At 48.4% G+C, this 11456-nt stretch overlaps 4 protein-coding genes and 1 non-coding gene across 5 annotated transcripts; 3 read left to right on the top strand and 2 right to left on the bottom strand.

Annotated features, from left to right (window-relative positions):
* The first annotated feature begins 375 nt into the window (after nt 1-375).
* On the top strand, nt 376-459 carry YALI1_F30571r. Its single transcript has one exon. It is a non-coding gene; the product is annotated as a tRNA-Leu (tRNA).
* A 257-nt stretch (nt 460-716) lies between these two features.
* YALI1_F30559g (uncharacterized protein) lies at nt 717-1571 on the bottom strand (the record flags this gene model as incomplete). Its single annotated transcript, XM_505783.1, has 1 exon — nt 717-1571. The coding sequence occupies one exon, from the start codon at nt 1569-1571 to the stop codon at nt 717-719; it is 855 nt and encodes a 284-aa protein (XP_505783.1).
* A 622-nt stretch (nt 1572-2193) lies between these two features.
* On the bottom strand, nt 2194-5520 carry YALI1_F30520g (uncharacterized protein; the record flags this gene model as incomplete). Its single annotated transcript, XM_505782.2, has 1 exon — nt 2194-5520. One exon carries the CDS (start codon nt 5518-5520, stop codon nt 2194-2196), a length of 3327 nt encoding a protein of 1108 aa, XP_505782.2.
* Nucleotides 5521-7852: 2332 nt separating this feature from the next.
* On the top strand, nt 7853-8518 carry YALI1_F30496g (uncharacterized protein; the record flags this gene model as incomplete). The annotated part of the gene is made up of 1 exon (XM_505781.1): nt 7853-8518. The coding sequence occupies one exon, from the start codon at nt 7853-7855 to the stop codon at nt 8516-8518; it is 666 nt and encodes a 221-aa protein (XP_505781.1).
* Nucleotides 8519-9639: 1121 nt separating this feature from the next.
* On the top strand, nt 9640-11013 carry YALI1_F30479g (uncharacterized protein; the record flags this gene model as incomplete). Its single annotated transcript, XM_505780.1, has 1 exon — nt 9640-11013. One exon carries the CDS (start codon nt 9640-9642, stop codon nt 11011-11013), a length of 1374 nt encoding a protein of 457 aa, XP_505780.1.
* Between the last annotated feature and the right edge of the window lie 443 nt (nt 11014-11456).

Here is an 11456-nt window from a genome sequence, read left to right as displayed (position 1 = left end):
AGAACTGGTAGCTAATGTTACTAGACGTTTCCCCGGGAGCACAGTTTCGGTCTCTTTTATACAGCTACCACCATATACCTGCCGTATATGGACAACCCTGCTATGTGGGGTAGCGGCTAACTGGAGCTTAAATAGAGTTTTCTTATGACGTCATCAGTTCTATTCAAAAATTAATGGCATTTTTGGAGACTTTGCTTCAAGAAGTTGTCTATTCTTATTGTCTCATTGAATCCGCAACGACCCATTTGACCATGATCCGTTTTTCCGGAACCCGTATATCTCTTATTTAGGAGGATAATTTGTCAGATCACGTGATTTTCCCGAAACTTGGAGCTCAAGATCAGTAAATATGATTTCGGCTCTCGACACGATCGCGGCAGATTGGCCGAGTGGTTTAAGGCGGCAGACTTAAGATCTGCTGAACGCAAGTTCTCGTGGGTTCGAACCCCACATCTGTCATCATATTTTTGAGTTTGAGTGACTTTTGAGAGCATTTTTCACCCTACGAGTAGAAAAGAATTTATTAAGGGTTCCTTTGTTTTTTGTGGTTTTTTTTTTTTTTTTCATTCACAATCCCTGTATTTTTATGTACTGTAGCAAGTGGTTTATCTCCACAGCTAGGAAAACAGATTCTGTAGATCAGCTTTGTTATGTCCGTTGTTCATATAGCCTTACATACTTGGCATTGCGCAAACATGCTGTTAATGGAGGGTCAACTAGTAGGGTAATGGAGATCGAGATCTGTCTTGCTCCCTCTCTCTGACGCTGTCTCGTCTTCCTCTTCTCTCACTTCTTTCTCGGGATCGAGATCGAGATCTTTCTCTGTAGCTTTTTCGTCGGGAGCCTCTCTCGGGACTTCTAGATCTGGATCGAGAGTCAGCTCTCCGGCATGGCGATCCTGATCCCTGTCGCTCAGAAATCACCTCAGAGGTTCTCACATCTTCAGTAACAGAGTACCGTCTTGGACGTCTTCCTCTTCGGGAGGGAGATCGTTCTCGAGCACTTCTAGATCGTCTTGTGTCCCTGACGGGCGACTTTTCTCGATTTTGTCGCTGTCGGTTTCGTGGCCGGTCACGTCCTCGGTCATCCAGGTTCTTTGTGGTATCAAAGGCGTCTCTCATTCGATCCATTTCCTGCTGTTTGATGACGGCTGCCTTGTGGTAGTTCTTTCGCAGAGCTTCTCGATCCGCAGAAACAATGGTGGTTCTCACATCGAGTTCCCGAGCCATCTTGAGTGTCAGCTGACGTCTCAGGGTGTTCACCTCCTCTTCAATCTCCTCCTCTCCCTTCTGTCCCTCCTCCTCCAACTTGTCCTGGAGCTCCATGCATGCTACCTCCACCTTGCGTTTTCGCTCATGTTCCAGCAGCTCCACGTCAGCCTGTCGGTCAGCTGCGTAGTCTCTGTCCAGCTTCTTGTTCAATCGTTTGTCTTGCTCGTCCGTCATCTCATGGTGTGCAAATTCGCCTCTGTGGTTAGTGCTCTGAAACGCTCTGTTGGAGATGTTGGTCTGAATATGACCCGAAGTAGCCGATCCACGGGGAGTGGACAGACCTATTCCGTTGTACGACATGGCAACGAGGTGTGTGTGTGTGTGGTTGTATGTTGAACTTGGTACGATACAAGAGACTGACTGATGCAAGATTAATTTTGAGCCAAAGTGGTTACCAGCTTTTAGCTCTTCCAGTATGCACGATAGCACATGCTGTGGTCTGACCACTTGGGCAGCACTTTGAGCGCAATTTTACATTTTGGGGTTGAATTCGAGAGAAGCACACATCACGTGTTGCAAAACTTATCCATCCGAATCTGTTGTTCGAACAGGGGTCTTTGCCCTGACAACTTGTGTGCCCATTTTCGAGTGTTCAAAAACAAAACCCAAATGTCTGTTGTGTTGTTTTTTTTACTCAATACTTGACACTTGATAGCTTCTCAACAAAGCACGTAATATGTACTCCTTGGTGAGGGGATCAGTCGAAGAGCTCAGCCTGTAGAAGATGGAGTTATACGTGTACTATAGATACAAATGACGCGAATAACAAGCTGCGAAAACAATTGTTAGTAGATTGCTTCCAGGCGCTCACTACTGTATGATTTATAGCGACGTCTCTTATCTAACTACGACTGTAAGACGGTTGATAATTATGCGCCTACCCACTAAAAGCAATAAAATAATATAATTAGTTCATCCCCAGTTATACGTCTACGTAATCATCCTCCTCATAGGCACGCTGGCAAAACTCATGGGCCAAAGCCTTCTCGGCGGAAAACCGATGGTGGTGATCCAGCTTCATGGTGTTGCTGAGAAAATCAATCACCACCGGATCTCGAGCCCACTCCTCGGGGCATCCAGCTTGTAACAGAACCCGCTCAAACGGCAGGCCTGTACTTCGCAGTTTGGGGATCTGGAGCTCAAGAAAAGCACCATGTAGAAGACCCGTCTGGTGCATAGCCTGGCGGCCAAAAATGCTGCATAGCTCCACCAGAGCATCAGCATCGTCGTGCGACATGAAGAAAGGCAGAGTCTTGCACAGGAATGACAGCAAGATCACGCCCACGGACCACATGTCGATCTGGGTCGTCTGGCAGGTGCACTTGAACAGCACCTCGGGGGCTCGAAAGCCTCGAGTACCTGCTCGGTTGCTTCGCCGGCCAGACCGCACGTCGTTCTTCTCGTATGAGCCCTTGGGCTTGAGCTCCCACGCCGAGCCCAAAATACGTTTCTGGTTTTCCTGAGAAACACACACACAGGGATTGGACGTCGAAAATGACTGCACTTCTGCCAGTCCAAAGTCCACCAGCACCCCGTACCGTCGGTGACGGTCGTAGAGGAAGTTGGTAGGCTTGATGTCTCGGTGGATGATGTCCTTGGAATGCACAAACTTGAGGGCCTGGCACAGCTGGGTAATATAAATACGGATGTCCGTCTTGGAGCCGGTTTTGTACAGCGACCGAAAATCCTGATGCTCAAAGTACGGCAGTACCGCGAGAATTTGGTCCTCATGGCGCATCACCTTTAACAGTGGCGATATATTGTCGTAGCCTGAGAGCGCGTCAAGAATCTTGATTTCGTTAAGAATTCGTTTGGGCGAAGACGTCACGTAGATGCGCTTGATGGCCACAAGTGGACCCCGATGGATATCTGTGTTTGAACGCTCCAGCAATCGAATCCGCTTCTTGGAGTTCAAAGGGGGAGACTTCCAGTGGCTGGACGACTGGTTCTGCTTCTTCCGAGCAGCAAATTCACGCTTGAGGTCGTAATGAATGTCTTCGGCAAGGTAGACTGAGGAGAAAGTACCCTCGCCAACCTTGTCCAGAAGCCGATAGTGATCAGAAAGACCCTTGCAAGACAACTCGAAGTTCTGCAGCTCCAGAGTGGTCTCGTGAGAGATCTTACGGCCCTGGGGACGCTTGGGGAGAGGTCTTTTTCGAGCCAGAGCCTGTCGAGCCTGGTCGGTAGGGTCTTCTGGAAGAGCGTCGGAATGCGAAAGATTGGGAATGGGAGTCAGCTGACGAGGAGGCTGAGACGATGCTCGAACACTCGAAACCAGCGACTCCGGAGGCTTCATTGACAATGCCACTCGTGGTGTCGGCTGAAGAATCTTAGATGCAGATGATGATGATGATGATGTGTTTCGAGGAACCTCTCCAGGAATGAGTTTAGATGTGGCAACAGTGGGAGCTGATCGAGACACGGGAGTCTCGTCAAGAAGAGGTCGTTTGGCAGATAGAATCTCTCCTGGGATGGGCTTCTTCGTAGAACCGGCAACAGGCTTCTCACCAGGAATGAGACGCTTCTCACCAGGAACTTCACCTGGAATCAATTTGGCTTCTGGTGTTACCTCACCGGGAATCGTCTTGTGTTCCCGAGTAAGTCTAGCTGTGTTCATGGGAAGTGCTGGGAAAGATGCAACCGGTGACACTGTTGGAGCAGTCTCTGTAATAGTCTGTTTCTGTGGTTGCTCGTCTGCTTCGCCTGCCATATCGTAGTCTTCGCCATCTGCCAGCTCGTCGCCGTCCTCCCCTGTCATCTCCTCCTCCTCCTCATGTGTATCCTCCCCATGTGTATCGCGCTCATTAACCTCACCATTGGCCTCTTGCATCTCCATATGGACATCACCATCTACGTCCAAGAGAGATAGGACAGGAGGACCCTCGTCCATACCTGTGTTCTCTGGAGTAGCAGAGGCCGTCACAGTGACTGTTGTATCTCCTTCTGTTTCTTCGGGCTTGGCACTTGTTCCGAGAGTTGCTCCAACTTGGGCTGACGACTCACGCGAAACAGTAGCCTGCGATGCAGTGTCTTCTGCATGTGTGTGTGTAGTGGGTGCTGTTAGAGCTGTAGAAGCTTCGTCTGTGACAGTAGTATCTCCACTAGTGGTGTTGACCACTGCAGTTGTTTCTGCCATGCTCACATCGTGGTTGGTTCGGTCCATGCTCACGTTCATCATGGACACGTCTTGATCGGCTTCAACTGCGATAACCTCCTCGTCGTGTTTTGGAGTCTCAGCTGCTGGAGTTTCAAAGTGCGATGTGTGTGAGAACTCGTTTTCGGACGCAGAAACCTTTGGCGTAGTCTCTGACTCGGCTTCTAGCTCGTCTTCGACTTCTTCTGCCTCTTCGTCTACTTCAGCCTCACCTTCATCTTCATCTTCATCTTCACCTTCACCTTCATCTTCAATAGCAATCTCGATCTTGGAAGGACTAGTAGATGTGATTTCAATGGCATGAGAAGAATCGCCCGCTCCACCAGGCTCGCCATTCTCTCTAACTTCATCTTCAATGACAGCTAGAACACCAGCTTCACTTGCCTCAACCTCCTGACCCTCCTCGCTTCCACTAACAGACTCCGACTGTTCAGTCACGGGCTGTTCGTTGCTCTGTTCTTCATTACCCTCCTCCATCTGCTCCTCCTGTTCCTGCTCTTGCTTCTGTTCCTGTTCTTGCTTCTGTTCCTGCTCCCGCTCATCATGAATGGTCCCTTTTTCCACCTCAGTCAGTTCCTCACTGGCGAAATACCCTAGGCTCTGGCCTATGGATCCACAGTGGCTCTGGATCGGATAGCTTCCGAGCATGGAGTTGTGGCTCACGTTGCTGTGGCTCACGTTGCTGTGGCTCACGTTGCTGTGGCTCACGTGGCTCATCATTTGGCGCTCAAAACCCCGAAAACACTCCTCCACCTCGGGCGTGACTTCCTCCGTCCGCAACTCGCCCACCTCCATGGATCCCGGGGCAAAGTTGATGTTCATTTCCAGAAGATCGCTGAACGTGGTGTCTTCCACCACACCCCCTTGATGGCCCTGTCTGTGGGACTTGCTCACGCCGCCGACGTAGTCCGTGTTGAGCACCTCCTGCTCGCACTCCGAGTCGGGTATCACCGAGTCGTCGTTGATGGCGTAGTCCACGTGTTGTGGCTCGACCTGCGAGCGAGCGTCGTGGAGTCCGTCGCCGTCGCGCCCACACGTGTCCGTGGCACCTGCTTCCATAATGTTGAGAGTCGACTTGCTCACGTCTCGGAGCATTGGTCTGTGGTGAGAGGTATGTTCAGGTTTTTTGACAGACACCTTAATATTGTTTCTGGTTGTACACTGGCACAGTGACGCGTGTGCTGCCTTCCCTAACCTTGGGTTTTTAGGTTTGTTCAAAAGGGATTTTCCCGGCGTTGTACGTAAGGTGGAGGATTTGTAGAGCTCCCAAATTAATCCGTCACTTCTTCAAAGCATTTTTATTTGTTGAATCCCCCTAAAATCCACTTCCACACCCTTCTTATGATGTCCTGTTCCGACACTGTTTTCTCGAGCCTTTCCCTCCTAACTCCCAAACCAAATAAACGCGTGAACACCACCCTAATTTGAATTTTAGCAATGCTATTGTTGGAACCTTGTCCTGGCGTGTGGCAAAGAAGAGGCGTAGATATAGGAATATGTAGAAGTGCAAGAAGACTTATGAATAAATAAAAGGGGAGTTTAAGTGCCATTCTGTATTTGTTTTGGGGCTGTTGTAGGATAATCTCGCCTTCTTCTCTTCTTCGAAACACATCTACTTGTACAAGTATCTACAATTCTCTGGACCCACCACCATTTCTCCAAACACGGGACCCTTACTGACAATGCAAGACCGTTACTACGTCTCTCAAAGGGCAAAAGTCACTAGAGCCGGTGAAATCACGTGAGTGGCAAAAATAAACAGACATTATACGCCACATATGTCACAGCTCGACCCGTAGTATATCCACCAACCTACAGTATTATGCTACTCTCTTCCTTCAACAAGGTGGCTACAGAACACTGGGAAGCTTCCTAGTTAGGGTTGGGCATGTTTCTCAATGTTTTCGGGCTGCCTGGAGATCCTGTCTATCACCCCAATGATCTGAGTGTAAGGGGGGCTAATGTGTTGTTGCAATTTACTTTGGCCCATCTTATATTGCGGACTGAGCCAGCATGAGGAATCTATAGTATGTACATAGCACACACCTCCAGGCAATCAGATGCATCTCCCATAAATGACCTTCTGTAAGCAAGAGTCAACTAGACTTGCAAGTAAAAACTAAGCGATCGTACTACAGTAGGTGCTCAATAGATTACTTACTCCCGGTATTTTACCACATCTATAAATACTCGGATATAAAATCCTGGCCATTTATCAAATCGTCTCGTTTGGAAGGGTGCTCTATTATGACGTCACCCGTTTAAACGCCGGTCTGCAGCTCTTAATTACGGTCCATTTTCGGATTTCCGCAACTCTATTTAGGCTTGTTTAGATCCAGTGATAAAAATAAAAACATTGAAACCTGGTCTAGTATGTAATAGGAAGTTTGGAGTGTTAAAATGAAGAACAAGTCATCGGAAGGTCTGTTTCCGTCCATAAATATCTTCTTGAGTCTCTTTACTCGCTCCAGCGACACCTAAGTCATTATCACAACCCCGCACAACCGCACACTACCTTTACTGCCGATATATACTTAAACACGTCGTATTTTGTGAGACACGATCCGAGGTCATATCTCCAAGGTGTAACGGGGGTCACCCATCTTTTAATTGAGTCCGCCCAGGTAGGATTCCGCAACACATTAAAAATATACGTTATCAGTCAGGTCTCAAGCAGCTCGTAAATGCCTCAGGTGAAATGCAGGTGCATCAGATACAGATCTAGCGGGGTGCACGACAATCTAGGACTTGGGGGATGGTGGATTCTTCCATCACAAACAGTTATCCTTTGGCACGTCAATCTTTGGTGTTTTATCACTGCTGTACCATACTGTAGATTGAGAGATAGCCCACAATACACCCTGTTTTCTGTGTTTTCATCAAATGAACGGCACCCAACTTAAATAGTCCGCGTGAAAAGGGACACTGTTCAAAAGAACAGATAATAGGCAGCATCTCATAAGGAGAAGGCATTAGTATAAATATAAAGATGTTTCACGCCGAGTGGATAATATTCTTCGCCCTCTCGGTAATCTAAACACCCTCAACGGCCTCTGTTTTGGTGTCTCTGGTATGCATAAAGTTGCATAAACGATGCTTGCAGAACCCTCAAGTTTTAGTATCTTTCAGGGCCAGTAAACAGTCTTAAAAGAACGCTACCGGTCACGATATTGCCCCTTCGTCTGCCTGCGGCAATTGTTGTTCTAGTCGCCTTTCCACACCCGGGACATTTGGTGGACATCCAGTGAAGGTGGGACGCATCATTCGCGACTTTTCGATAACAATACGACAATTGAGATTCACTTGAATGCTAGGTTGTTTGACCCCATTTTTCGCCTTCTACAATCATTGATTACATTCATCCTCAATCCATTTCCCTTCGCTACAATCTTTATTTGAAATTCACACTTGACACTTCATCCGCAACATGAGACTAATACTTCTTCTGGCTCTTCTTCTGGCATCATTCACTTACGCTCATGACGCGAGGTTCAGATTTCTCTTGGAACCCGGCACAGAAAACTGCTTCTACGAAGATGTGCGCAAAATCGGAAACTTCATAGAGTACTCCTATAAGGTGGAGAAGGGTGGCGCTTCGGGTCTGCAGTTTGTGGTCCGAGATCCGGCCAAAAACATTGTCACCGAAGACAGAACCAAGCTCAAGATCATAAAGAAGAAATTTTTGTCCAAGAGCTGGGGCGAGTATCAGTTTTGCTTCCGGCACGTGCTGCCATATTTCCCCGAGAAGAAGATCGAGTTCATGTACAACTCGGTGGAGGATCCATTGATGGAACCTCTTACGCATGAACAAAAGAACCCCATCCACCCAGGCACCATCGAAGCCGCAGCTGAGTACGAGGGGGTCGAAGACCAGCTCACAAAGGTCGAACTGGCTGTATCTCGAAGCTACTCGAAGTTGGACGACCTATGGGATCGGCTGAATGAAGACATCGACGTGACACACAAGGTGGCTGTCAACTTTAGCCGCGGCAACCTGGGAATTGTGGCTCTGACCATATTGGTGGCTGTTACACAGGTATATCTCATTGAGGTGTACATCATTGGCGAACGAGACGTGGACAAGAGCGCGTGATGTATAGTATATTTATAGACAATTGATCTTGAGATCATTGGCAGAGAGATGAGGACGGATGTGGTGTCTATGAGTTGGTGAAGACGTTCCAGTGCGAAGAAGTGTAGCTACTTGCCCATGATATGTACCACCGTGAAATCTGCCTTGTTCTGATTCACATATCATGGGTTCATATTGTTTAGTCATCAAGACGCAGATCAATGGAAGGTATGATATGGAGAGGTACAGTATGTAGGAAACAATGCTATATGAAGCATCTGAGTAAGCTATCAGAAGCTACCAGGATATTCACAAAACCACACCACATTGAGCTCCCAGGATGATTCGAATCGTACTGTAATAGTATGATTGTTGCCATATGGAAAAGTTCAAGGCATCAAGCCACTACACAGTAGAAGATTACGAGTAAATGTCAGAACTCCGCGATTGAAAAGTGAGAAGACACATGCTGTCTAAGGGCTTCACCCATCAATAAGAGGCGGTGCAACTAAGCGAACAGTCATCCCCCAAATCTCTCCAATCTCGAACCACACATATATGCGAGGACGCTTGCATGTCTCAGAGGCTCATTTTAATTTCGCAAGACACATGATCTGCCACAGCAAACTTCCACAGATGTGTTTTGTACATGAAAAAGACCTTTAATCATCGGATGTTTTTAGCACGTTACTTAAAATGGACAAATTCGATATATTTTTCTTTGTAATTTGCACCCCTGAAGAGCCCCCCCCCCCCCCCCCCTCGGCTATTCCGCCGGCCTCCACCCCACCTGACCTTCGGATGCATGAGATAGGCGTTTAGTTTTCATACTAAAAAATTAGGGTTCGGCGATGGGCGACTCTGGATCTCGAAGTTTGATACTGGGTGACATGGACTAGTAGACGACTGGCAAATTTTACAGATTCGTCGGGAATGTCATCCGAGTTGATAAAAACCTTGATAGCCTCGAAATCTTTGTTAGAAGATCCTATAAGTTGTGCGTCTGTGGCCCGGGAAATGTTACCAGGATGGAACCCTAATCGAAAGTTAATCATCATGGCAATAAGAGTGCTTGTAGATGCCCAGATCAACAATCGTATTTCTCTCTTATCACACCACACACTACACACTACACACACACAATGAAAGCTATTGCCGGCCGAGCTCTTCTGGAGGGCGCCTCGGAACCAACCGAGGTGACCATTCTGTACGACACCAAGATCCACAAAATCCACAAGGGACTCATCAACAATGGAGATTTGGATGTCGACGATTTCATGTCCGTTCCCCCTGAGCAAGTGATTCTTCCTGGCCTGGTCGACGCGCATGTGCATCTCAATGAGCCTGGACGAACCGAATGGGAGGGATTCGCCACTGGCACCAAGGCCGCGGCTGCTGGAGGAGTCACCACCGTCATTGATATGCCTCTTAACGCCATTCCTCCCACTACCACCGTGGCCAACTTTGACACAAAGCTAGCAGCTGCGCGTGGCCAGTGCTGGGTCGATGTGGGATTCTGGGGAGGTGCCATCCCAGGTAACTCCGAGGATCTCGTTCCTCTCATCGAAAAGGGAGTTCGAGGCTTCAAGTGCTTCCTCATTGAGTCTGGGGTGGATGAGTTCCCCTGCCTGGAGGTTCCGGATGTCAAGAAGGCCCTCAAAGCCATTGAGGGACACCCCACCATATTCATGTTCCACGCCGAGATGGCTAATGGAGAGTCTACAGACCTTCCTCCCAATGCAGACCCCAAGTCTTACATGTCCTTCTTGCACTCTCGACCGGACAAGCTGGAATTGACCGCCATCAACTCAATCATTGAGGCCTCCAAATCCTCGCCAGACGTGAAGCTTCACATTGTTCATCTGGCTACTGCCGAGGCTGTTCCCATCATCAAAAAGGCCAAGGAGGAGGGTGTTCCTCTGTCTGTGGAAACCTGTTTCCACTACCTCCATTTCGCTGCCGAGTCCATCCCCGAGAAGTCCACCCAGCACAAGTGCTGCCCCCCTATTCGGACGGAAGACAACAGATCCCTGCTGTGGAAGGCCCTAGAAGACGGTGTGGTGACCTCGGTCGTCTCAGACCACTCTCCCTGCACCCCCAATCTCAAGGACTTGCAGACCGGGGACTTTTTCAAGGCTTGGGGTGGAATTGCCTCCGTCGGACTGGGCCTACCCATTCTGTGGACCACTGCTCGAAAGGACGGCCGAAATGTGACTGTTGCAGACATTTCCAAGTGGTGCAGTTACAACACTGCCGAGCAGGTGGGTCTGCTCAAGTCCAAGGGTTCCATCAAGGAGGGTAAGGATGCTGACTTCTGCATCTTTGATCCCGAGGCCAAGGTCAAGATCACCACCGACAAGCTGCATTTCAAGAACAAGATCTCACCCTACAAGGATGGCACTTTGGTGGGAGAGGTGCGACGAACCATTGTTCGGGGCCAGGTCGTTTATGACACCGAGGAGGGCATGTCTCTCAAGCCTCTTGGCTCTCTGCTTCTTGAGCCTCGAACTGAGTGATCACAATTATTACAAGATGTTGGGTTGGTATAAAATATAACATACTGTAAGACTTTTTTTAGATAGCTATTCGCCGAAGAGGCGAACATTGTACACCGTGTTGAAAAATCATCACGCACTTCTACATGCAGGGAGGAGCGGCTGACTTATATGCAGCATTCTCCACGAAAGTGTGGATATGAAAGAGTCACAGCGATACCGGCTCTGATAGTTTCAGCGGGTGTAGAGTGTGGTTGACCTGTGTGTGTCACGTAGTCAAGTGCTCAAGTCTTGCTTCTATGTCTCAAACTTCTTTCTTTGCAATAATACGTTCTGCTCGGCTCAAAAAAAGCATGCTCACGTTTTCTGGTCGGAGTTCACTTCAAAAATTCAACCTGTCCCAACATGCATTTTTGAGGGTACAAGTAGTATGTACTTCGTAGCACCGTAGAACATGTCATCTA

Source organism: Yarrowia lipolytica, chromosome 1F, assembly GCF_001761485.1.
Source record: "Yarrowia lipolytica chromosome 1F, complete sequence".
Lineage (NCBI taxonomy): Eukaryota > Fungi > Ascomycota > Dipodascomycetes > Dipodascales > Yarrowia > Yarrowia lipolytica.
Note: the sequence above shows the minus strand (reverse complement) of the source record. Positions and strands in the feature narration are given on the sequence as shown.